This window comes from Ruditapes philippinarum, unplaced genomic scaffold, assembly GCF_026571515.1.
Source record: "Ruditapes philippinarum isolate M1 unplaced genomic scaffold, ASM2657151v2 ctg1013_1_1_1_1, whole genome shotgun sequence".
Classification (NCBI taxonomy): domain Eukaryota; kingdom Metazoa; phylum Mollusca; class Bivalvia; order Venerida; family Veneridae; genus Ruditapes; species Ruditapes philippinarum.
The window spans coordinates 73,318-98,474 of record NW_026851668.1 but is presented as its reverse complement, the minus strand read 5'-3'; the positions used below and the strand labels follow the sequence as shown (position 1 = coordinate 98,474).

The 25,157-nt window shown below is 33.0% G+C and overlaps 1 protein-coding gene across 1 annotated transcript in view; it reads right to left on the bottom strand.

Moving 5' to 3' along the window:
• Positions 1 to 23,040, bottom strand: part of LOC132736273 (atrial natriuretic peptide receptor 1-like) — a 28,224-nt gene extending 5,184 nt beyond the window's left edge. The window contains exons 1-21 of the mRNA XM_060723378.1: positions 22,938 to 23,040; positions 21,293 to 21,496; positions 20,299 to 20,448; positions 19,186 to 19,367; positions 18,105 to 18,230; positions 17,340 to 17,475; positions 16,199 to 16,320; positions 14,062 to 14,170; positions 12,812 to 12,893; positions 11,663 to 11,759; positions 10,268 to 10,352; positions 9,601 to 9,716; positions 8,969 to 9,073; positions 7,999 to 8,070; positions 5,754 to 5,919; positions 4,644 to 4,790; positions 3,827 to 4,007; positions 2,847 to 2,987; positions 2,286 to 2,478; positions 1,013 to 1,082; positions 157 to 276 (exon numbers count right to left, since the gene is read on the bottom strand). Coding sequence (XP_060579361.1) covers positions 157 to 276; positions 1,013 to 1,082; positions 2,286 to 2,478; positions 2,847 to 2,987; positions 3,827 to 4,007; positions 4,644 to 4,790; positions 5,754 to 5,919; positions 7,999 to 8,070; positions 8,969 to 9,073; positions 9,601 to 9,716; positions 10,268 to 10,352; positions 11,663 to 11,759; positions 12,812 to 12,893; positions 14,062 to 14,170; positions 16,199 to 16,320; positions 17,340 to 17,475; positions 18,105 to 18,230; positions 19,186 to 19,367; positions 20,299 to 20,448; positions 21,293 to 21,496; positions 22,938 to 22,983 — 2,650 coding nt within the window. The 5' untranslated portion in view covers positions 22,984 to 23,040. The remainder of the gene's footprint in view (positions 1 to 156; positions 277 to 1,012; positions 1,083 to 2,285; positions 2,479 to 2,846; positions 2,988 to 3,826; positions 4,008 to 4,643; positions 4,791 to 5,753; positions 5,920 to 7,998; positions 8,071 to 8,968; positions 9,074 to 9,600; positions 9,717 to 10,267; positions 10,353 to 11,662; positions 11,760 to 12,811; positions 12,894 to 14,061; positions 14,171 to 16,198; positions 16,321 to 17,339; positions 17,476 to 18,104; positions 18,231 to 19,185; positions 19,368 to 20,298; positions 20,449 to 21,292; positions 21,497 to 22,937) is intronic.
• Between the last annotated feature and the right edge of the window lie 2,117 nt (positions 23,041 to 25,157).

Sequence of the window (25,157 nt, the reverse complement as noted above, 5' to 3'; positions counted from 1 at the left end):
AGGTTCTCAGATTTTCCTTGGAAGATTCAAATTTTATGATCTTATACTGTTGTATCTCAGTGGAGTCCCTTTAATTTCTTAAAGTCAATATTATACAGTTCAACTACATTAGTTCATTTTGTTGATCTGAAAATAAAAGTGATAAATTATATATACCGGCACAACATGGACCAGTGTGCATTCCGATACGGACTCGAACCTCTTCCTCTGGTAGATGTTTGACTCGGAACTTTCCGGCTTCTTTGATGATATCCAATGACATATCCGCTATGACTCCTGGCGAAAAAAAAATGAAATTTTGTGTAACAGTACTCTTGACCAACGAAAACTATGCATAATTTTAGTAAAGCTGATTTTACACAAACTGTAATTGAATTTATGTTATTTAATACACTTATTTTGGAAGGCGTCTGCTAATGCCGCCATTTTTATTGCACGGGACAAGTTCAACAACTGGAATCCATGCACTCAAAAATATAGTTCGGTTTCATAACCAAAACTGTCAAAAATGTGTATAAAATAGTAGTTTTTGAAAACATCATTTCTGGTTACGTTACAATAAACGTATGTTTTAAAGAGAAATTATGTATTCTTGACATATAATCTTTAGTCCAAAAATGGTTTGTTTGTTTGTTCCATTTTACGCCTTTTCCCAACAGTATTTCAGTCATATAGGCGGGTAGTTTCCTGGAGAGTTACACCAGTACTAGACTACCTTCCTCCGCGCTAAACTACCAAAGCATCTCCTGGGGGAACGAACCCACACCAGAGAGATAACTGGATTAGAAGTCATCGACTCTTACCCTTCGACCACGGAGGCGGTTACAAAAACTGGTAAATGATACAGAAACGCCCAGTTCAAAGAAAGCTTTTTGTAATTAGAAAATGTTAAACTGCTGAACTTTATGTTGATATCTTCAAGTTATACTATGCTCATAGTCCAAGTGGGATATTTCTCTGATTGGTAGAATAAATAACTAGTATATTGTACATTTTGAAATTATTTATTTACCTGCGTGTAGATCTCCATTCCTTGTCGGTATTCCGCTTACCACAAGGTACGCATCTCCTATCGTCTCAACCTAAAATTGACATGTAAGTATTTACCCATAACATCCATATTTTTAGTTATGGGCGTGTCCAATTTTCATGCTTAGAACTGTCCATTATCAATTTTGGGGATATAAAGATAAAAATTAAATTCATCAAACAATATAAAGCCTGGTCAGTATGCACATGAAGGCTGGCTTAAAGCTTTTCTGGTGGAAATGACTATTTGGTTACAGACTGACGAACCTTTGACACCTATTGTAGAGTCATGTCAGCCTAGACTTCTTTGATCTATACTATCGGTAGTCCAAGTTTTATTTTGGTACTGAAATTCATTATTTTTATAATAGAATACTCAAATCTCAGAGAACGGCAAACCCATAACACAAACTTAGCAGATAAAGGATTGTTTGCTGTAAGTCTAAACTATTTTCCATGCATTTGATTATTTAGAGTTTTTATGTTTAAAACCTATAAGCGTTGAGTTTTTCTTGTTGAAGTCGGTGCTAAGTCGGTGCTACTGGACGTTGACGATGACTTGCTTGCGTCAATGTACAGGTTTTGAATTAATATTTCCAATTTGTACGTTCTTTCATTTTATGTATTTTAACATTAATATATTTGAATAGAATCTATTTATTACTTGACATTCTTTTGTTTATATATCATGTACTATTATGTACATATTTATCTACTCGATTGCGAAACAAGTTCTTGGAACTTATATTAATCTCTTTCGAGTCCGCTTCCTAGAACCAACTAGTACTCGTGTTACATGAAGAAACATGGTCCCTTGGTTGAGTGGCAGACACCTTAACCACTTGGCCACCGCTCCCCTTACTTATTAAATCACATCCTGCGTGATATAATGAATGTAACACAATATCTATTTGTTTTGGATTTAAGACGAAATTTCAGTTTCTGTATCCATATGTATTTTCTGATTTTCCTTTTTTAAGGATTGCTAACATCAAAGCCGGTAACAATGTCTTACTGTCATAAAGAAATTAGAAATCTGACATTCATCTCATTTCAATGATAGTCGTGCGGAAAAAAATGTCATAAAATTGGCTAGAGACGCGCGTTTTAACCTTCGCCATTCGTGTTTCAAACAGAGTTTGCAATTAATTACAAAATAAGATATCATATGATCAAAAAGTATGAAATATCATTAGCTAAATTTTTTTTGACAGATCCTATAAATACGTTATTCTTTGAAGTGAAATGCTTTTTACCTTGTATGCATCGTACTTTGAAATAACATCATCAAAACAGCTGTAGAGGTCATTCAAAAGGTCAATGACTTGCATCGGAGAACTTTTAGAAGCAAGTGTTGTAAAACCAACGATGTCCGAGAAAAAGACAGTTGCCGATTCGTACATTTCCGGCAACAAAGGATCGCCGACTTTCAGCTTATCAGCACAGCTTCTGTAAATCAGAGTATAGAAATTAACGTAAATGAGACATCTTACCCTGTTATATTGCGGAAATAAATAAAAAAAATCGCGGATTCAAAATTCTGACCCTGTCGTCGCGAAAACATGAATACTCGAAATATTTCGGGAATGGGGTTTTCGCGAAATAAAGATCACGCAAATATAAAGTGATTTACAGTAACATATTCATTTAATTAAGAACGTTTTGATAAATTTAAGATAGATCTATAATTAATAAAACGAACAACCACAAATAATTTCTCAACATTTTAGTTAACACACGAAGCTTAATGACATACAGATTTGTCTAGTGACGTGAAAATCGTGATAAAATCAATGTGAAAAAAGTAAATTAGTTACTTAGGTAGCATCCGATATAATAATTTATCAGTTTTCTGTTTTTCCTGCATGAGTTGTTGCGTCCTCTGGTCCACAAGCTCCTCTAGATTGCTCGCGTATTTCTCCAGACGGTTCAATATAATATCCACAATATTAGCACTCCTACAATGAAATCAAATGAGCCGCGTCACGACAAAACCAACATAATGGGTTTGCGCCCAGCATAGATCCAGACCAGCCTGCGCATTCGCGCAGTCTGATCAGGATCCATGCTGTTCGCTATCTGTTTCTCTACTTGTTATAGGGTTTGTAAGCGAACAGCATGGATCCTGATCAGACTGCGCGGACGCGCAGGCTGGTCTGGATCCATGCTGGTCGCAAACCCATTATGTTGGTTTAGTCGGGACGCGGCTCAAATACAGTTTTGTTACATAGTGTACACATCTTTTTCACATCTTTTTGTATCTCCTCTTAAATTTGTAAACGATGTAATGATATTTTGAATGCATAAATTTAGTCTACAGTTATGGCAGTTTTAATAACGTGTAGGTTTAATTCTTTTTCAGCATATTCTCTTAAATTTTTATACGGTCATCGACGGTTTAATGCACCAGTGCAATTCTTTTGTACAATATCTCTTAAATTTATTTTACGGTAGCTTTAATGCATTTAAAGTGATATGCTTTTGTTGCAGAATATTCTCTTAAATGTAATATACGGTCATAATAGTTTTAACGCATAAGTGAAATTCTTTTGTTACCTTATATTTGCTTAAATTCGTTATTCGGTCAAAATGACTTTAATGACGCATAAGTGATATTACTTGTAAGAGTATATTCTCTTAAAATTCATTATATGGCAATGGTCGCATAAGTTGGCTTATATTCTTTAAATTTACATTAAATTAACTATTATTCAGAGTTGTATAGAATATAAATGATTGAATCATTACACAAAAATTATGCACTTATTGATGAAACATGGTTTATATCACCACTTACTTTCCGTGCTGTATATTTTTCTTTATGAAGTTTTTTATGATATTGAATGTTGGTCTTTCACTTTCGTTGTCAAGCCAACACAACTGCATTAGTTTCTTGACCTCTGACGCCACTTCCAGGTCGGAAAATATTTCCGGTCTACACGGATTGTTTTCTCTATTTCTTACGCGTCCAATGATGTCTGCAGTGTACATGTATGTGAATAATAGTATTTTTTAAAACAGAAAAAAAACAACAAATAAAAAAAATAATGAAGTTATTGATATATCAAATAAGAATTCTTCAAGAAAGATAAAAAAATCTATATTTGGTTGTTTTTTTAAGACCATTCCAAAGTTGCTTGCCGCACATTTCCGATAAATTGGATGAGAAGCTTTTTCTCTAAATATATGTCAAGATGTGACCATAAGAACAATATGAGTTTATAGTTTTTGAAATTCCATTTACAGTATATTTTGGCTATTTAAAACAATATATTTTAAACAATGGTTTTGCATTTTTGTAATAGTAATACAATAATAATAATTATAATAATAATAATAATAATAATAATAATAATAATAATAATAATAATAAAAAATAATAGTAGTAATAATAATAATAATAATAATAATGACGACGTCCACAATAATGATGATAATAATCATAATAATACTAATAATAATAATAATAATAATAATAATAATACTAATAATAATAAAAATTATAATAATAATAATAATAATGATGATAATAATAATAAAAATGGAAACGTTATTTAAAGCATTGATAAAAGCTATTAGATTGTTTCGTCTTAAGATAAAAAACAAGTTAAAACCTTTTGCGGTCATATGACCAATTCCTGAAAATGGTCCCATTCTGTAGGAAATCTCATGAAGGATAATCCCAAAACTGTAAACATCAGCTTCTTTGCTTTTTGGTAGGGTACTATCTGCCAGTAATTCAGGCGCCGTCCACAGCATTTCTAAATTACACAGAAATATTTATCAAATTGTTTTATTCATTTTGTCAAGGATGTTTTCCCGCCAAACAATTATAACATCGGCCAATATCGTAGCAAATCGGTTATTTCTGGAACGATATCTTTTAAAAACTTGGGCGTTAGCTCATCCTTTATCGCTTTGTACTAAATTCCGGTTATAAACCGTAAAAAATTATTGAGTACCGAAGATTGTGAAAAATAACGTTCCGGAAATGATCGATTTATTACGATATTGGCCGATGTTAGAAAAGTTTTGGCGGGAATGCATTGCAGTAAGACTACCTTAAGATTGACTATACATGTCTCTTTTGATTTCTTCATTAAAGAACTGTACAGTACGGTACGGTACAATATTGATAAATTGACATTCACTGTCCTTGACACGAAGCATGTTCGTGCAATATCATGAAAAAAAACTAACTGAAGAAACAGTAAAAGTTCAGCGAAATATATATATAACTTAGCACGCATGCAATTAGAGCAAAGAAAGGTTTCCGGTAAAAACAAGTAATGATTAAAATGTACATGGTGTCAGTGTAAAAAAGTTAATTACGACAGTGTCGCGATGTGCTGACCTTTTAACATACTATAGCAAATTAAACCTATATATATGATAAATTGGTGTCACTCTGCACGTTATATTGACATTAATCTTCTGAAAATCCTGAAGGAATGGCTCTGGACTTCAGATGATTTTACCAGACAGGAATAAAGGAGATATCATATTTGAATATTTCGTACATTATGTTTTTCTACGTACAATCTGACTTCTTTTCAATGTTTCAGTGAAGCGATTTAACCACTGCGAAACCCTTTTAAAGCTCATTGGCATTTACTATACTAAAACAACACACGCGCACGCCACGACTTTGACACGCAAGCACATTAAAGGAAAAGACGTCACATTTGACGTCACATTATTTTACAAAACATATCCTGATTTACCTTTATATTTCTGATGGTCTTCTATGTTTTCATTCACTTGTTTGTCCAGAAATTTCTCTATACCGTAGTCGGTTATCTTTAAAGTCCATCTGTTATCCACGAGACAGTTGGAGCTCTTCAGCCGTCCATGGACCATCAATTTAGAATTATGTATGTAAATCATACCCTTGTCAAGAATACAAGATCAAAGATAAATTTTATGTGCATTGCAACACTTAATAAAGAAACACAATTAACGTTCAAACATTTCATCAATTCGAAACGTGTTATTTCTACATGCCGCATATATATGGATATAAACAAGGGGAAAAACAATCACACGCATATTTACGAAGAAATATAAAAATTGTAACATAATTATAAAACAAAACAAAAAAGAGCAATTACGTCAAAAGACACTTAAGTACACCGCAAGGAAGTCTCGGGAAGCCGAAGTTACACATTTAACAAAATTTTAGATCTAAAGGTTTTTATCTGCCATGCTTGATTTTCTGATTAAGGTTTTCCAGCACCGTCCATGATCATTGAGCCTGCAACATTTCAATTTTGCCGTGTTTGGCTTTCTTTGGGGATTCTGTTTTTAACTTTTCTATTTGATTAAGCCCGTTCTGGAGCGAAAAATAAATGAATCTGAATTAAAGCCGTTTGTAGACAGATAATGAAACTCTTTCATCTTCCATATATAAGACAAGAAAATATATAGCATCATTCAAGCGGTGTTTCATATTAGAACTTGCACTATATTTGTAAGCTATTTCATGGATATATCATGGTAAAAACTATGAAACACTTTGCACTTTTGTTTTACATTTTTCTCTACGCTGTGCTCGTCAGACTTTTAACATTGTTCGTTGATTCTGAGCTAAAATTCATATACCAATTTTTTTTCCTTCTTCGTGTTGGAGAAGACGTCAGGGGTTCGTCCGTGCGTTACTTTTACCTCAGACGGTCATATGAGTAGAACCACCAATTTCCCGTAAGAACTCGAACCGACATACATAAGGAGCGATTGGATCTACTAGTATGTCATCGGTGATAATTAATTTGTCACCATTGCTCTCAAGTTTTATATTTTCATCATCATTACAAATCACTCTAGTAACCTTAAGAACAGACTTTTGCACCGGAAAGTAATTTTCATATTCTTAAAGGAAATTTGTGTCACAACTTAATTTTTTTAGGATGGTGTGCACTAAATTGCGTGAGTCTGCTGCGTCTTTATATTGATACACGACTCGTCTGATTGATCACTCTGATATTCTTATATCAGTCCACTAATATACTTTTTTCAATTTCCTCCAATAACATATTTTATGACAAGATAAGGTATGGCAGGTAAATAACTTCTGCTGGCAAAAATAGGATGAGAAGTCACGTCTTAAGACAGGAAGCACGCGACTGTCATGTCAGACGACAGGATTGTCATGTTTTTATGAAATTTGTTGAGCAATAGATCTTGTGAAGAACTACAATTTTCAATTAGAATGTTTCTTACAAATATACTCTTACTTGCACTGATGTTTTGAAAGCTTACAAATGCTAGCAATGTTGTAAATAATATGAAGCGAGCAGATAAAGTGAAAAAAATGACACTTTACAAGAAGATCTTTATACATGTTTATCTAAAGGTACGAGTAAAATGACACTAGTTCGGTTTATTAAATATGCACTACATAAATATTTAATTGCGGACACCTCCAATCCCTCCCGAGGTGTGCCTGTCCCGGAAAAGGCCTTTAGACGGGAACGATTGTTAAATCTCCCGTGACTAACTTGGGAAAGTGTTGTCCAACAGAGGGTCACCGTTATGGAACACGAATGCATTGGATGTATTGATGACAGAATAGCATGAAAATAACGTCCAAACAAAAATGACGTTCAGTAACTGATCGACAAGGAAGCCCTATGTATTGCCAATATGGTTTAGTAAAAAAAAAACAAAACAATTTGAGCACCACTGTTGCTAACGTTGCCAACGACAACAATTACAAATGTTATTACGCTCGGACACGGCATAGCATGGCCGAGTAAACATGTCGGACCAGTAATCTAAGGAGCGCCAGCCTTGTGATTTCAAACTCCGTCGGGGCAAGTCGTTTTTTCATTGGGCAAGGAATTGTATCGTCATTGCTCAGTACTTGTTGGTTTCTGGAACGCATTCGAAATTATGTGTGTAGGCTAAAAGCTTTCTACAAAATCGAACTAAGTTGTGTATCAACTAAAATCACAAATCAAAAGCAAGTACCTGAACAAGGTCCATCGTTAAAGAATATTTAAAAGTCGAGTCCAGTTTTATTTCATCGTTTTCGAGGATATCCTGAAAAGAAAAAAAGTTCAGTTGCGTAACAATAATGTAGGGCATACTTCGAATCGTGTCAAAGAAATGAGAAAGACAATTATTTTCGACTAAAATCATACACAGAGTTGACAAAATAAGAATCGGTAAAATTATATCAAAACTGCTCTGTCGTTGATCTTTGCGTGAATTCTGAGCAAATGCTCCGAATTTCAACATTTTTGCATTAAACGCAGAAAGTAGATTCGTTTTTCATAAATATTTTTGAAATGATAAACATTTTGAGTTTTTGTTGAGTTTGATGACAAATCTTGCTTTTGAAGACGTAGTAATTAAGGAAATATTACTTTTTTTAAACTATAGAAAAGATTTGTTAATCCTCCTGAACAGAGTTTTTTGTTGTTGATAAAGTACATAAATGACGTGAACAATGATCCGAAGTAGCACTAATAGGAAAAATGAAATATACGGTTTGAATGTAAATGCACTTTATTGCATTATATGAAAAACAAATAATTTAGGCCGCACATCAGAACATTAATGAAACCCGATGGAAACACCATGAATTACATGTACATTGCGATACAGGGAAAAATACAATAAACGCAGTAAATTATGGTGGCAGATTTGTGCCATGTCTATAGTTTTTGCTCCGAGGGGACACCAGACGAAAACACGAAAAATATGCAAGGCACAAGGCGAAAATACGACGATACGTCAAAGTCACCACATTTTCGTACATTGTACTTTCGCTTTGCGGGGTGCAAAACGAAAACACGATAATACGACAAAGTAACCCTATGAAATGAAAGTAAGACTAAGTCGTCACTTTTGCTATTAATTTTCGTGCTTTCGCCTGGTGTCCCGCGAATCGAAAGTACGTCATCACCATAATAAATGGCGCAACATGTCTAATTACCTGTAGGCTTCCTTTGGGACAGTACAGAAATAACATGAATGGTGACGGCGTATCAAAACAAGCTCCCAGAAAAGGATTGATGTTGTCATGATTTAGTTCACGCATCTGCAGAAAAAACAACAACAACAAAATATATTTTAACAGCACATCGATTTTGCACATAAAAGTTAATGTGTTATTTGTTTTGAGATGCAGTTGTTTTGCTTCTGTTTGTTTTACTTTAACCATTGTTAACTTCTCTATATGTGCAATGTGAGGTTTTGGCAATACTTCCCCTTGAATCTACTTTACGTCCAATTTTTACGACAACGTTGGCATGATCGACTGTATAAACAATTTTTATAAAAAGATTTTTGAAACTTGGTCAACTAAAATAAAAATTTGATATGTTTAAACAGTATAGTCACAGTTAAATATTTCATGAAATGCTATTTGTTTATCCACTAATTTCATTTATTCAAAGGTCAAACATAGCAAAAGTCATTTATTCAAAGGTGAGTCTGGTGTCAGCTTTTACATAGATTACCATGCTATTCTTTGTAAGATTATATTCTTAGAATACAGGTAAATTTGATATCTTTTTGTGTGCAGTTATTTTCCTATGTGATCACTATGTAAAATAATGTCATTACCGCTTTTAGATCATAGAGATCCTCTTTCGATAACACAGATGGCTTGCGGACCGTTCTCACACACACAGTCTGTCCTTTATACAGGGCAACCGTCGTTAACAGAATATCTGTGTTAGCTGAATAACAGAAACAGCCTTATCCAAAATCAAATCTTCAACTTCAAAAGTATTTGGTAAAAATTGAAATTTCATTAATATAGCATAAAAGCTGTTAAAGTTGGCCATGGTGTTGCCCTAACATCGGCTTTTAAGCGGCATTTAGTTTCAACGATCCCGAATACAATATCGTCTCCAACATAAACATTGATGCTTTTAGTTCTCACTTGAACATCCATGTTTAGAGGAGTGGAATAAAGTCATTTATAAATATATGTATTCATGATGAACCGGGGATCTACCTACTGTCCTACCAGACTATCATTTATTTCAAACCTCTTGCAAGGTCGGTACTCGCAAAATTGAATACTTTATACAAATGTACATTTTTTTAGAGTTTTGCTTTGATTTTCTAAAATGGCGGTATTGTGTTTGGCCTTTGTAAGTTGGAAAACAGCATAAGAAGTCGATATCAATATCGGTTTCAAGAAAGGGATTTACTGAAAGGTTACAGTTTACTGACTCGCAAACGGACAGGCTAAAAGCGAAGATACATAATTTTGATAACTAACCATTTAAATCATTTGTGGAGCTTGTACAGGAAACATTTTCCTTGGTGGTGGAGTCCTGTAGAGCCGTCAATGACTTCATATTCATCTGAAAGAGAGAAAACATTTGAGCCGCGTCAAGACAAAACCAACATAATGGGTTTGCGACCAGCATGGATCCATATAAGGTCCCCATTCAATCTATTTGACTTTCCCTTATCAAGTTTTCAATTGCTATCATCAATTTGTACGCCCCTTTCATGCTAAGCCCTTTGTGATAGCAACTGCTTTGTTCAGTGTCCTACTGGGAGCTTTTCCCGGTAGCCCTGCTTGACTTGTAGATTTTGTTGGGGACTGCTGATTGTGAGTGTACCTCTGCCTTATTGACCTTTGTACCCGTACTGTATCTAGAATTTACCTTCCTTAGTGTGTGCACATTGCTTGTATGCTTTACGACGGATTTTTTTGTTTGTTTCGGTTTAAGTGACACCGGCACTGTTATGGTCATATGCAATCTCCTACGCAGTGATATCCCCTTACAGGATGCCGTAGCGTAACCGGTGCGCGGAGTTTGGGTCATATGACCACTTCCAGATAAATGTCAAGGTTGAGAAAGATCGGATAGAGGTAGAATCACAACAACCTGGCTCCATCTTTACATTAAAATAATTAATCTTTAAATCTGTATTATTTACGACCATTTTCGATAAACATTGTGTAAATACGTTATCAAAGTTGATCAAGCATTGAACTTATGGTTGCATACAAGTACATTATGAGCAATTAAAATACAAGTGTAAACAAGTTTTATAAAAGTCCTTTATAATGATGACAAAGTAATAAGTTAAATTTTGAAATGTCTTCTAATGGTAAATATAATTATATGCATTAACACAGCGATCACAATAGTCTTTGCAATTTGGTACCACGTATTAAGCCGTGTACCTACGCGTCTTAAGCCGATACTAGGGGGCGAGGCCGGTAGCCTGCACTTTTTAGTACGGTTCATGAACAGGCTCAATCAAACCGAGTCTGAAACATTTTCAATGTTGCGGCAGTTTTGGGCGTTCTTTAGAGACTACTTTTTGCTATTTTCAGATCAGACACCGGGTACTTCAAGGTTTTATCAGGCACAAAGCTGTTTGACGGTCCACATTTTTTTTAATTGATAGAAAAATGGTTGCAATTAAACATTAAGCAGACTATTGTATTTAAGCAGATGACAAATTTCAAATATTAGCATCCTATAGTTTATAAAGATAATATCTACGCCACCATTATCTAATGAAAAGCTACTTAACAAGGGTACAATATCATTTTAATATTGAAAAAGCTCTTTATATCCACCAAAGGATTTTTCAGTGCAAGTGTTTTTATGCGAAAAAAAAAAAAAAAAAAAAAAGTAAAAATGTAGTTTACCCTCGATCCGAACGCTGCTTTTGATTTCTGGAGCTCCACGTCATCTAACCTTACTTTCCAAATACTTTGTAGCAGTTCTTCCTCCATTTTCTTTCTCCTGATACAGAACCAGATTGTAAAGTTATTTTCAACAAATTATATCAAGAACTGTATAAAATAATGTAAAACTATTCTGCTGAATGTGCTTTTTAGTTTACGTTCAGTGTAAATTTAGTATACATTGTATATAAATTGTATACATATACACTCTTCACTATCGTAGCTTTTTAATTAAATTTCCATAGTCATGAACATATTCACATCACTGAACAATAAGCATAAAATACATTAATTTATTAACTCCTGAAGTTATAATAATTGATAGAGTAAAATAAAATACTTCATTTTAATTGAAATTTTACATACTCGAAATTTTTTTTTATGTATTTATTTGCATGCATGAACTAAACCTTATCGTGAGAGACATGGTTGTTACATGCATGAAATCATCTGTAAATGAAAATGAATCTTGTGCAAACAGCTCAAAAATCTTATATATTTTTTTTTCTAGTTTAAACATATTTATTTAAATATTTCACATATTTTACAATTTATATGTATAAAATTATCACATGTTAATGAAAGGGATAAGATCGGAAGATCATATATGGTTCATGTCCCTTTTATTTGTTTGATCAGTTAAACCCCTTTTTTACCAAGGAGCGAGCTATGCTTATTTTTTAGCTTATGAAATAACATTATAAAAGTACTTTTTTTAAACACAAAGTAAATAAAAGGGACACCATGCCTCAGAAACAAATATTTGTTTCCTTTTAAAAAAGGGCAACCGTTAATTTTATAATGTAAAAACAAATGTTTTAGAGAACTTAAGATGTTTATTACCCGAAAAGAGAAGCGCTGAATGTGAAAACTTTTGCCACACAAGTAGCAACATTTTAGCAAAGTAGTATTATGATTTTCATACAAAAATACAATATATCAAATCTCAATAACTTTACAAATTCCGAGAAAGAAAGAAGAAAACATGTAATTTCGAGTATTTGGCCAATAAGTAACATTTTCGGGACATAAAATATAAAGAGCTTTTGTTAAATAAAAATAAAAGCAATTCTGTTACAAAATGGGCCTTTAAGAAAAAGATTAAATTACCTTATGATAAGCACAGTGGCTGACGCTACGGACGCCAAAATGATGACGAACATGCATACCAACACTATTATAACGGTATTGTCTGGAAAACAAAACATAAAAAAATGAAATATATATGAAAACTTTTATAATGTTTTTACTTTCAGTCAAGACAATTTTTTAGAAAATTGAATAGAAACATGTGTTTAATAATGTTTAGATAATGGATTTAGGGTATGTAAGATGTTCAACAACTGAAGACAGACGCGCTGATTGTGCAATAATGTGTGATAAAGGTTGCAATATGTAAACAAAGTAGCATTTTGACTTCCATACTTAGTGCTTATGCTTATGCACTATCATTAGACGAATTACCAAAAGAAGCAAAAATGTAAATTATGAATTGTGGCAAATGACTTGTTTTTTTGGAAACTGTAAAAGGATACCAGAACTAAAAGTTTTTGAGAAATAAAAATGACAGCATTTCTGAGGCGTTCTGGGCCTTTAAGAAATATTTTATCATATTTGATGAAACTGTATATAGTCAAAATAATTTGAAAGGTTACAATATCGCTGTCGCAATTTGAAGCATGCTAGATACTTAAAATTGATTGTAAAAAATCTTTTGTTTCTTATTGTAGGTATCTGATATTTCAATTATAATAAATTTACTATTTGCAGCAGAGACCCACCCAATAATTGTATTGTTCGCCAAAGTCTTAAGAAAGACAAATGCATTTGATTCCAGACATTAAGTTGAAAAAGATATGTGAGAGGTAACTCTGCTTAGTATCTTTAATGATGACGCATAATACATGTATATTACAGAAGTCATTGAAGTTCCTTAAAACAATTTTTTTGGTAAAAAATAACAACAACAACAACAACAACAACAAAAACAACAACAAAGGTCCAAGTTTATCAATCTGCGCCTTTTTGGGGAGACGTTACCTATTTGATATCACATTGATCCGGTTTTTCGAGCTATTTGATATCCTTATTAGTGGTGTTTGCCGTACAAGTTTTTGTACGGGCTAATGACCATCCTATTCCGGTAACTGGCGGTTTAATTATAATTACTATGTAAAATGAAATTTAAAGATTTTTTATCATTATATTAGTGTTTGATGATACAAATGTCCAGTGACTTCTTTGGTAGTTATAAAAAGTTCAAACAACCACAGCAATATGTAAAGGTCTTTCCAGAGCTCAGAAAGTGATACTGTACCATAACGGCTATGTCTCTTTTTTGAGAATTCAATATGTTTTACCTGTTTCATCGACACGACACTTTTCATCAAAATATCCACATATAGGAATATCTACCGGCGGATTTCCATCAGCCGTGTGCCATCTAAATCCCGTTATCTCTTTTATTTTCTGAAATACATAATCTATTTTTGGAACACTTGTTACTTTCACTGCATGAACAAGATATGTTTGTAAAACATGTATGCCCCCTATCGGTAGCCAATTAGTCATGCACATAGTCAGGTTAATTTGACTGACTTTTGACCTAGTGACAAAAAAAACAACAATTGGGGCTATCTACTGGTCATAACTAGTCACTTGGTAATTGTGACTGTAAAGGTTGTGTGCAGCAATTTTATGAAAAAGGTATCACAAACCTTACCAAATGATATGTGCATACATTTCATGAATCATGTAGGCCTCCTTAATGGCAGTGAATTTGTTATATTAGATAAGACCTTGAAATGTGTAAACCTAAAACATTTTTTGTTTAATAAAAATATCAACCAAGGCAACATGAGTTATTGATTTATATAGGTCGGAAACGTCTTAACGTACAAGGTAAATTTGACTTTGACCTTTGAACTTTAAATCAAGAGGCATCATCTACTAGACAATACCACCACCGCTGTGGGTTCGAATCCCGACAGGGATTTTGGATTCTTTCATGTGAGGAAGCTATCCAGCTAGCTTACGGAACGTCGGTGGCTCTACTCAGGTGCCCGTTCGTGCATGAAATAATGCATGGCAGGGCACCTGAGGTCTTCCTCCAACGTAAAGCTGGAACGTCGCGATATGACCTTTACTGTGTCTATGTGACGTAAAATCCAATCAAAACAAACAAACAAACTGGACAATACCAATGCACCTGTGAAGTTTGAAGGTTTAGGGTCCCTGGGTTGTTGAGATATTGACCAGAAAGCTTATTTACCCTTAAGGTCAATGTGATATTGACCCATTTACCCCAACATTCATTGAGGTCGTCTTCTAACCAAAAGCAATGCATCTGTGAAGTTTGAAGATCAAGGGTCCATAGGTTGTGCAGTTATTGATAGGAAACCGTTTTGACATAAAAGGTTCATGTGACTTTTGACCCTTTAACCCCAACATCAAAAGGGATCATTTACTATCATTTACTTACCAAGACATATGTACGTACAAAGTTTTAGGGCCAAATGCCTATGTTAAGTAATTGATCAGAAACCGTTTCTACCTACAAGGTCAATATGAATCATCAACTGGTCATGCACAATCACCAAACCAAGTTTGAAGGTCATAGATTTAAAAGTGTTTTCAAAAATGATCCCAAAAAATTTTTTTGTTTTTTGGGGCCCCCCGAAAAAAAAATTTTTTTTGCGAAACACAAAAATTTAGGGGGGAAAAACTAAGGGTTTTAAATTTGTCGAAAAATTAAAGGGCTTACCGGGTTTGAAACAGACCCCAAAAACAATATTCATTTAAGGCGAGCAACAATACAATTTTTAAAAAACCAAAAGGGTTTTTTGTAAAAAAAAAAAAAAATTTTCCCCTCCATTTTTTTTTTAAAAAGTTTTTCTCACACCCTCTACGTGTTTTCATGGCTTATCCGCTTTTACTTTTTGGGACTTTTTTATTTAAGACTAAAGGGATATTAGGTTAAAAATTTAAAATTATTCCGCCCAGTGTAGAGCCTGGTAAGACCTCACGAATGTGCGGCGTGTCTTGACTCTTTACTGGTGGTAAAAATTAATTGTAATTTCAGTTCCAGTTAGATGATATAAGTAAATATTACACAATGAAGGCTTTTTGCAATTAACTATGATGGCTGATTTCTGTCATTTCGTGTCTTTGTGTTGGTACCCTTAAAGTCGGAGGCGAAGACACGAAAACACGATAATACACTCACGCTCACTTATCGTGTTTTCGCCAGGCTCGAACACGAAGACACAAACTGGCAGAAATCAGGCGCCAAAATTAACTTTCTAAAAATTTAATATGCACGTGTTTTGTCTGAAGTTTTGTCTGAAATGTGACTGGCCTGGCCACTCGAAAATCGTTTAATTTAAGGAATAAATAAAAATTGCAAATTTTAAAGAAACATAAAATACATTCTCAATAATAATGCAGCTTAAGAGGTTTTCACAAGGTGCCTATTGTTTTTTTTTCTTGTATTATTACCTTAAGTTTGGTCTCAGAAATAGCCACAATTTCCGCTTCATTATCAACTCCAACAAACTGGTAGATCCAAAAATACGGTATTCTATCTCCAGAAAGGCCCATATCGCATGGTCCAGAAATTCCTGTCATAAAACATAAAAGAGACATCTACTGGCCGAAGTACAATAATAGTGTGGAAACATAGTTAAATCTTATTTAAAAATAAGCGTTCGCTTAGTATGCAAGACTTATTAGTATCAAAATTTAGAGTTTTAATCTATATGAGAGTTAAGTTACAAACACAACAGGAAGGCATGACTGGACTACGACACTTGGTATTATTTTTATTATTATTATGCCGAAAGACCTACAACTACAATATTTAAAAACTACGCAGTCAAGGAAATAAAAAATAGAATACACATCATCATTTTACAATCTTATTTCTCTCAAAACAATAAACTTAACAAAAAACAGTTTTACACATTTCTACATAAAGTTGCGACACAGTATACATGTATAATTCTTTAAATATCAAAATTTTAAACTATGAAATGTAGTTATGAAGCGTTTACACCCAAAAACATATTGTAACCAAGTTTAGAAATTGCTGATAATTGAGTTTCGCAAGAGTTATGTGCTCCTCTGTGATATAAGAAATATTCCTCGGGGAATTTTTTTCCAGGAAGGTGATATTCAATCAAACACATAATAGGCCTATGGGAGTGTTACATTGAACGATATATTGAGGTATAATAAATTAATTTGTCACATAAGTTACAGGCACAATATGGCTCAGAAACAAATAAATTTTTATATCTTTAGAAAGGGCAAACATGAATTTTATAACGTTTAAATAATGGTTTTAAGAATTTAAGATGTTTGTTACCTGAAGAAATAAGTGATAAAAGTGAAATAATTTGTCATAAAGGTAGCAATATGTAAATGAAGTAGTATTTTGACATCCATACAAAATACTAATTCACTATAATGTACTTAATGCCAACAAAGTTACCGATAAAAAAATAAAGGTTCAAGTTTTTGGCCAATAAGTAACTTTTTGGATACTATAAAGGCACGCCAAATTTAAAAAAAAAAGCTTAATATTTTTTTTTGAAATAAAAATAAAAACATTTATGAGCTATAATGGGTCTTTAAATACCTTCGAATGATAGATCTTTCGTAAACTGTAGCATTGCCGCACCGTCCCTTTTATCAATATTATTTTCCGAGGAATAATTCAACCATAGGCCGTATAGATACATGGCTTCATACAAATTCTGGGCGCCAGTTCCTGCCTGTAAAACGAGAAGTTTGAATTCACATACCTGTACAGTAATCAAATAATTATAATACATATGATACAATAATATTTTTTTTATCAGAAAAAAATGGTTTTATAAGAAATATCAATGTTGATCAAATCATATATATATATATATATATCAGCCAGGCTATTTTCTCAGGTATGTCCTGTCAGCAATTTGTATTACAAAGTCCCTTTAAAGGAACTCCACTGATGTGTTTTGACTTGAAATAATTCTCCGACATAAATGATCTATTTGAGTGTGCAAAATTTCATATCATTTGCTCACTTCGTTTCTCCACAATAATTATTCTGAAAAATGACATAAAACTGAAAAGCGTTGCATAGCTTTTCTAACAACAGCAAAAAAAAAAAAAAATGTTTTTAGGTCTTTGGACCTTGTGGAGTTCCTTTAACATAATTGTAATAATGCAATTCCTTGCAAACAACAAGTTCATCAATAAAGAATATAAAACAAGAAATTAAGAAAACAGCAACAACAACAACAACAACAACAACAACAACAACAACATTACAATAAACATATTTCAGTTTTAATATCGATAAAATTACAAAATACAATAATAAAGGAAAAATAGGAATATATTCGTAGTCGGCTACCTCTATGCCATTATCCTTAGCGTATGTGCTGTTCCAGGGAGGTTCCGCCATTCTATCAATCACTTCTACCGAAAACGCATCTAGGCGCTGTTTACCCTCGTCTCCAACCCATTGGGCCGGTGTTACCTAAAGAAATTAAACATTCAAATTCTAGACAAAAAGATATTCCAATTCAAAACCCATTGTCATATAAATAAACTATCTTTGCTTCTTTTGTTTGATGGCAATTTCTATCATTATAGTGAATTAATATTTTGTATGAATAATCTTTGTTGATTAAGATTTACTGAATGTTGTAATATTTACAATTGCTTGAATATGTCCATTGTTATGTTTATGTTTTATTGAAGGCCTTGTTGAAAATAAGATTTTGCATTATATGTGTTGTATCTAATGCTTTATTGTATTGTCTTAATAAGTTACCTTCGTTAAATAAAGAGTTTATTATTATTATTGTTATTATTATTATACTACATTGTTTACAATATTGCTACCTTAACGACACGTTACTGTAACTTCAGCACTACTTTCTTCAGCTGTTCAACATCAAATATGCAGATTATGCTCTAGATCCATTTTTAAAGAATTATTAAGCAAATGTTTGTCATTTCAAAAGAATTTTATAAATATGGATTTCTGTGGCATACTATGCCTTTAATATATTGGAATCAGAACTAATCCTGAAGAGACCGGAAACTATAACTACACTGAGATCGAATGCTGGGAAACTACATGCACCTGCGACACAAACACTAACATGTTGTTATTCTTGTAAATATGTGATTTCTAGAAACAATAATTTATATTTTCATATGTTTAATATAATAATATTATTTTTAATAATACATAGAACATAAAATGACCTTTTCCGCACTTAAATTCTATTCTAGTTATATTGTATAACTTAGAATGAATATCTTTGTAATAAAGGGCTGTTCAAGCAAGTAAAATATAGAATAAGTCTACTGCCGATTTGAAAAAAAGTGCTTTATTTTTTTGTTGGTTTTCAAAACTATTGAATGTGAATCATATTAAATATTATTTTTATATTTTTACGTCTGCTATATATAGATAAACTTACGAATAACAAGTATTTAAACGCTCTTTTCGCAGTAGAATCATCTGCATCCCCTTGTTTCCACAGTGCCGTTGTTGGTGGGTCGAGTCCCGTAAAGATAAATAAATATTCCCCGTTACACATTCCTACCACACAAGCACGAATCAGAAAGCGCCTTAAGTCCGCGTCGACACACAAAAATATTACTGTAACATAAAACAAAGTAGGTAACTTATTGATAACGACATAAAATAGAGAAAAACAGAATTCCGAAAGAACGTCCAAAACATCAAAATTGAAAATCTTGCATCCTCGGTTTGACAGTCTCATTTAGAGCTAGATATGCAATACCTCAATCAACAGTAATCACGCCTCTTTTCTCTGATAAGGCGTGGTCTTTTGGTTTTTCAAATCCTTCCCCTTTCCCAAAACTAAATGCCTTATACTGTCAAATAGACATATCGCCGGCTATTTTGGCGCTAGAACATGATCACACCATTGGTCAGGTATTTCGTTAGAAACTAGGGATAGAGACACCACGTTAAAAAATGACTGGTGAAAAACACTGCTACATATGTATTTTTATTTCTCAATTTTTACCTCGCGGAAGTATCTTTTTATATAAAAAAGAGGTATTTAAACTTCCAACTGAATAAAGAATCTGAAAAAGGAGGGAATAATTAAAACATGAATTAAAAGGTAAAAATTGCAGGCTCGGTTTGAGTCGGTTCATGTGAGATAATGTTATGTGCAATATCCTTTAGGCCCCCCATAGCACCGGCTTAAGCAATATTTGAGCTTTAACACAATGAAGTATATTCAGGGAGGGCCGATCGCTAATGTTGTAAGAACTTGGGCCCAACTGTTTTGCTATTTGTTATTTCGAAATCAATTTGTTTCTCTGTATATTAACATATATTAGCAATAGAATATGAATAAATGGTTAAGTATATTTATTATTTCGAATAACCAAAAATAAATATATTAGAGCTGAGATGAAGAACACAGAAACTTTTTTCAAAGCTGCAACACCTCACATAACACCTGAAATTCATGATAGCATTTGTCCAGTACCAATAGAGACAAAGAACAAAAAGGAGAGAAAAAACGAATAAAATCAATTTGCATTGTACTTACTTCTACTGGTTCTTTTTATGAGCTTGAGATAATTATCAACGACAGCAGTTTCTAAATACACGTTTGGTGGATATGCTATGCTCTGTGTTATTGTCAGGTTTGCTTCGTTAAAAAAGTCCTTAATGCCGTTGGCACTGTATAGACAGAGTCCTGTAAAATATCGTTAAAATAGAAAAAAGAAACACTCAATATTTGAAGATTTATTGTGCCAATTTTGAGTGAATACAAAACAAAAATGATTTAGTTATTCTAAAAAATATTACACTATGAATTTAACAAAGATTAAACAATTTCATACAGGCCGTTTTGTGTATTACTTGCTTTTTTTCGGCGTTACCGTTGAATTTATGTATTGAGCATTAATGAGCTACATACATTTACTATAAAATAAGACTATATTTTACTTTGCATGTTGCTTACGAAAAAATTAGCCTTGAAACGTGTGTGTTGTCCAAATTGGCATTTCACTGTAGTTATCTAAATACTACGAAAGACCGGTGGGGCATTTCAACTTCTTTAATTCTCGATTTCAGCTTCATGAATTCTCGATTTCAACTTCAGGAATTCATGATTTCCACTTCACGAATTCACGATTTCAACTTCAAAAATATTCGTTAAGTTGAAATCGTGAATTCGTGAAGTTGAAATCGTGAATTCACGAAGTTGAAATCGTGCAGCTGAAATCGTGAATTTATAAAGTTGAAATCGTTAATTTGTGAAGTTGAAATCGTGAATTCGTGAAGTTGAAATCGTAAATTCGTGAAGTTGAAATCGTGAATTCATGAAGTTGAAATCGTGAATTCGTGAATTCGTGAATTCCGTATTTTGAAAACGGGAATTCACGAAGTTTAAATTGTGAATTCACGAAGTTTTAATTGTGAATTCATGAAGGTGAAATCGGGAATTCATGAAGTTGAAATTACCCTACCGGTCTTTCGTAAAATAAAATTCGGAAATCACTTCGCACTTGAATCAAATTGTTTCGGATATTTACCATAATCAATATACAATAGCCCAATCGTTGTCCAATCAAATATTTGAAACATTGTAACCAATGATCTGCCCGATTGACTTAAAGGTCCGCTTGTCCGAACAAAGGTGGTATAGAGCGTTTTGTCAGCCAGATCGTAGCTGTTGGCAGCCCAGGAAATGTGCGGGAAATTCCAATGTGAGGTCAAATGTGCCGCGGGAACAGTGACTGAAATAGAAAGGAATATTAACTGTTGGCAGCCCAGGAGAAAATGCGGTAAATTTCAATGAAAGGTCAAATGCGCAGCGGGAAAAGTGCCTGAAATAAAAAATAAATCGTAGCTGTTGGCAGCCCAGGAAAAATGCGGGAAATTCCAATGTGAGGTCAAATGTGCCGGGGAACAGTGACTAAAATAGAAATAAATTGTAGCTGTTGGCAGCCCAGGAAAAATGCGGTAAATTTCAATGAGAGGTTAAATGCGCAGCAGGAAAAGTGCCTGAAATAAAAAATAAATCGTAGCTGTTGGTAGCTCAGGAAATATGCGGTAAATTTCAATGAAATGTCAAATGCGCAGCGGGGAAAGGGACTGGAGTTAGAATAAATTGTAGCTGTTGGTAAATGTACATGGAATTCCGATGAGATGTCAAATGTGCAGCTAGTAACAGTGACTGGAATTTAAAAAATCCATTTAAAAAAAAAAACATGCATTTTCATTGATTGTAGGAGTATCTCTTCAAAGAACAACATAAAAGAAAAGCTTAAAGCTAAAACCACCAAGTATTTTTTAGAAATATACCGATTCCAACGAAAACAAAAAAAATTATAAAAATCACAAATGTATTGATTTATCTGTTAGACAGATATACATGTATTCAAACCATTTGTCTACTTGATTGCAAACAATATAACGATATCTGCTGTTATAAAAATGGAACCAGAGAAATCCTGTCTTGACAGCATTTGTGTTAATGACTGTGTTGTTATAGTTCAGATGAAACACAAAACTGCAGTAAGTGTTCAATTCCACAGGGGACTCTAAAATGACGTCTGTGTTACTGATAGACAACACTACTAAGTGAAATTTTGCACGCCAATGAAATATAAATAGATCAATTATGGAATCAACTTAAATTATTATTTAGCAATTAGACGTTGTCCACTGAAAGCGTTAATTGATGTTTTATTGTTATATTTATTTACTTTTAGTATATCAAACTGATTCTTGTTTTGACATCTAAAAGTTATCATTTCAAAATATATTACTATAGAAAATCACCCATGAAAAGTGATCAAAGTTTCTGTAAGTTATACACAAATATATCTTCCATAATTATTGGAGGGTATTAAACAATATTAGACGGTCTGTAATTGGTACATGCACACTGCTGTTTCTTGGATGAAAGAAATTTGTAGATATCTGAAAATTGATGACATGACGCATTCGCAAAATTTGTCATTTAACACTAACATTCTTAATAAACTATTAAAGATTTATTATGAAACCTTAAACTCTGTTATTTTCTCTTTATATAATAAATATTTGCTTTGAATAACAATAAAAAAGGAAACTGTTATTTTAGAGGATTGAACAAAATATGATTATTTTTCTGGCCAATCATAACTATCAAACTTTGATTTGTAAACAATCTTGGCAAAGCAAATTGGGTACCTCTTGAAGATGGAGAACCAAATATAACATCAACGTTTTCATTCATAACCAGATCAACAACATTCCCGACACCATCCGACTGTAAGATCGTGTCTTTCCAAACAATACTGAAATAAAGATGTTTAGATGTCATTATTCTTAATATGTAATATTCATAATATGTGATATTCATAATATGTAATATTCATAATATATAACAGAAAGAGCATCGAAACACGAGGCTATCTGATATGTACGAGTAGGAGTATAAAAAAAACTGCAGAGTGTTTTTATGTGCTTTCTCTTTTATATCATAGGCACAAATAAAAACACGATCCCTGTTGTCACAATATGAAACCCCAGAAAAAAAGTAACCAATAAACGAGCATATGAATATGATGTTTCTTACGCTATCTATTTCTCTGTCGTTACAAAAAGTTAAGCCCAGATAAAATGAGCCAATCAATGGACATGCTCTGGAGTGCGGGTAATTTATAACTGCAACCCAGTTAACGCACTGTGCATGCATATGTGTACGATTTAACTCTGACATATTTTCAACAGAAAAGTCCCCAAGCTATGACACAACTCAGTATCAATGTCCTTTGTACCTTGATTTTAATAAGAAAGATCACAATTCCTATGACGTAGTACTCAGTTCTTTTTAAATCTCAATTCAGGGCCTGAGATTATAAAAAAATTACCTCACCTCCAATGTTAATCTCAGGCATCTGATTGGTCAGAAACTGGGACGTGATTTAAACGGACCAATGAAAATCCTTTGATTTCAAAAATGTTTTATAACCTTGAGACCATGCCAGTTGTTTTATGATTTTTGTAGTGTAAGTTACATTTCTACTTAATTACATTTCTGTTTCATTTATTTGTTCTCTTTTCCAATAGTGTTTCCTCTTCTGTCCCTAAAGCGTGTTATTTCAAAACTGGCAGGACTTTGTTTTTCAATCACCAATTTTTCATAAGCAGCAGCAGCAGCAGCAGCAGCAGCAGCAGCAGCAGCAGAAACAACAACAACAACAAATTACGTACAGTTACATTGAGTTCACAATTTTCATTAACTTGCACTCCTTAAAGACTGATCCTTATGTAAGGTTTCACTTATAATTACCCCTTAAAGACAGAAACTTACGTATGGTTTTTATTCATTAACGAACTCTAAATTAGAGGACATACATGACATGTGCTTCTTATTAGATAAAATAGGCAAATCAAAAATGGTAGGGATTATTTTTTTACACTTTCATTCCTTATAAATGCGATAAATTTTCTAGAAATTAGCCCTAATTGGCATTTTGATATTGATCATTCTCGCGGAGTGATAAAGAAAAAAAGTGTTAATTATAAGAAATAAATATCACGTACCATATTGATTAAGATACTTATTAAAGGGATATATGTATGATTTTCTTAGTTGTTATTTGAACCAAATCACGGACAGCTTTAATGATCTGATTTCAGCTTCAGAGTCACGTGTCAATTTCTTGAGTCAATTTCTGTTTTAATCATTTAATTATTGATGAAAAGAAATAAATTGATGATTTGCATAATTCATCATGAATGACATAACTGATGATTTTTAGATCATTGATAGATCTCTCAGTATGAAATTAACGAAAGTTTAAGTTGGTCTTTCTTAATAAATGATGAATAAATGGAGACGTCTAATCAAGATGAAAATTAAATGCTTCGTTAGTCCATAAATGATGAATGAAGCCATAAAACTTATCTGACGCTGCCACTCTAATTTTTAATACCCCAAATGATGATGTTTTATTTTTCGACACTTAAGTGCCGCTGCCACTCTAATTTCTAATACCCCAAATGATGATGTTTTATTTTTCGAAACTTATTTGACGCTGCCGCTGTAATTTTTATTACCGACAAAAACAATCTTTTTTTTAAAGATGATGCACTATTGCACGTCATTTTATTTAGCGATGTGTCTAAACACCCGATCCTGTTTTGTTAGCTGCTACTAGCACAATTTTATTAGACTTATTAGGCTGCTACTAGCACTAACAAAAGACGCCTTTTCATACTACAGTATGTTTCTGTTAGTGCTACTAGCGCTAACAAAAGACAATGTTACTTACAGAAGTAAAATGAAATTGTAAATTAACTTGAAATGATTTGCTGTCTATCATGTGTGTTTGAACCGTAATGTAAACTGAATTGGTCTACAATTAGTACATTTTCCAGTGAATTAGTCTACAAAACACAAAA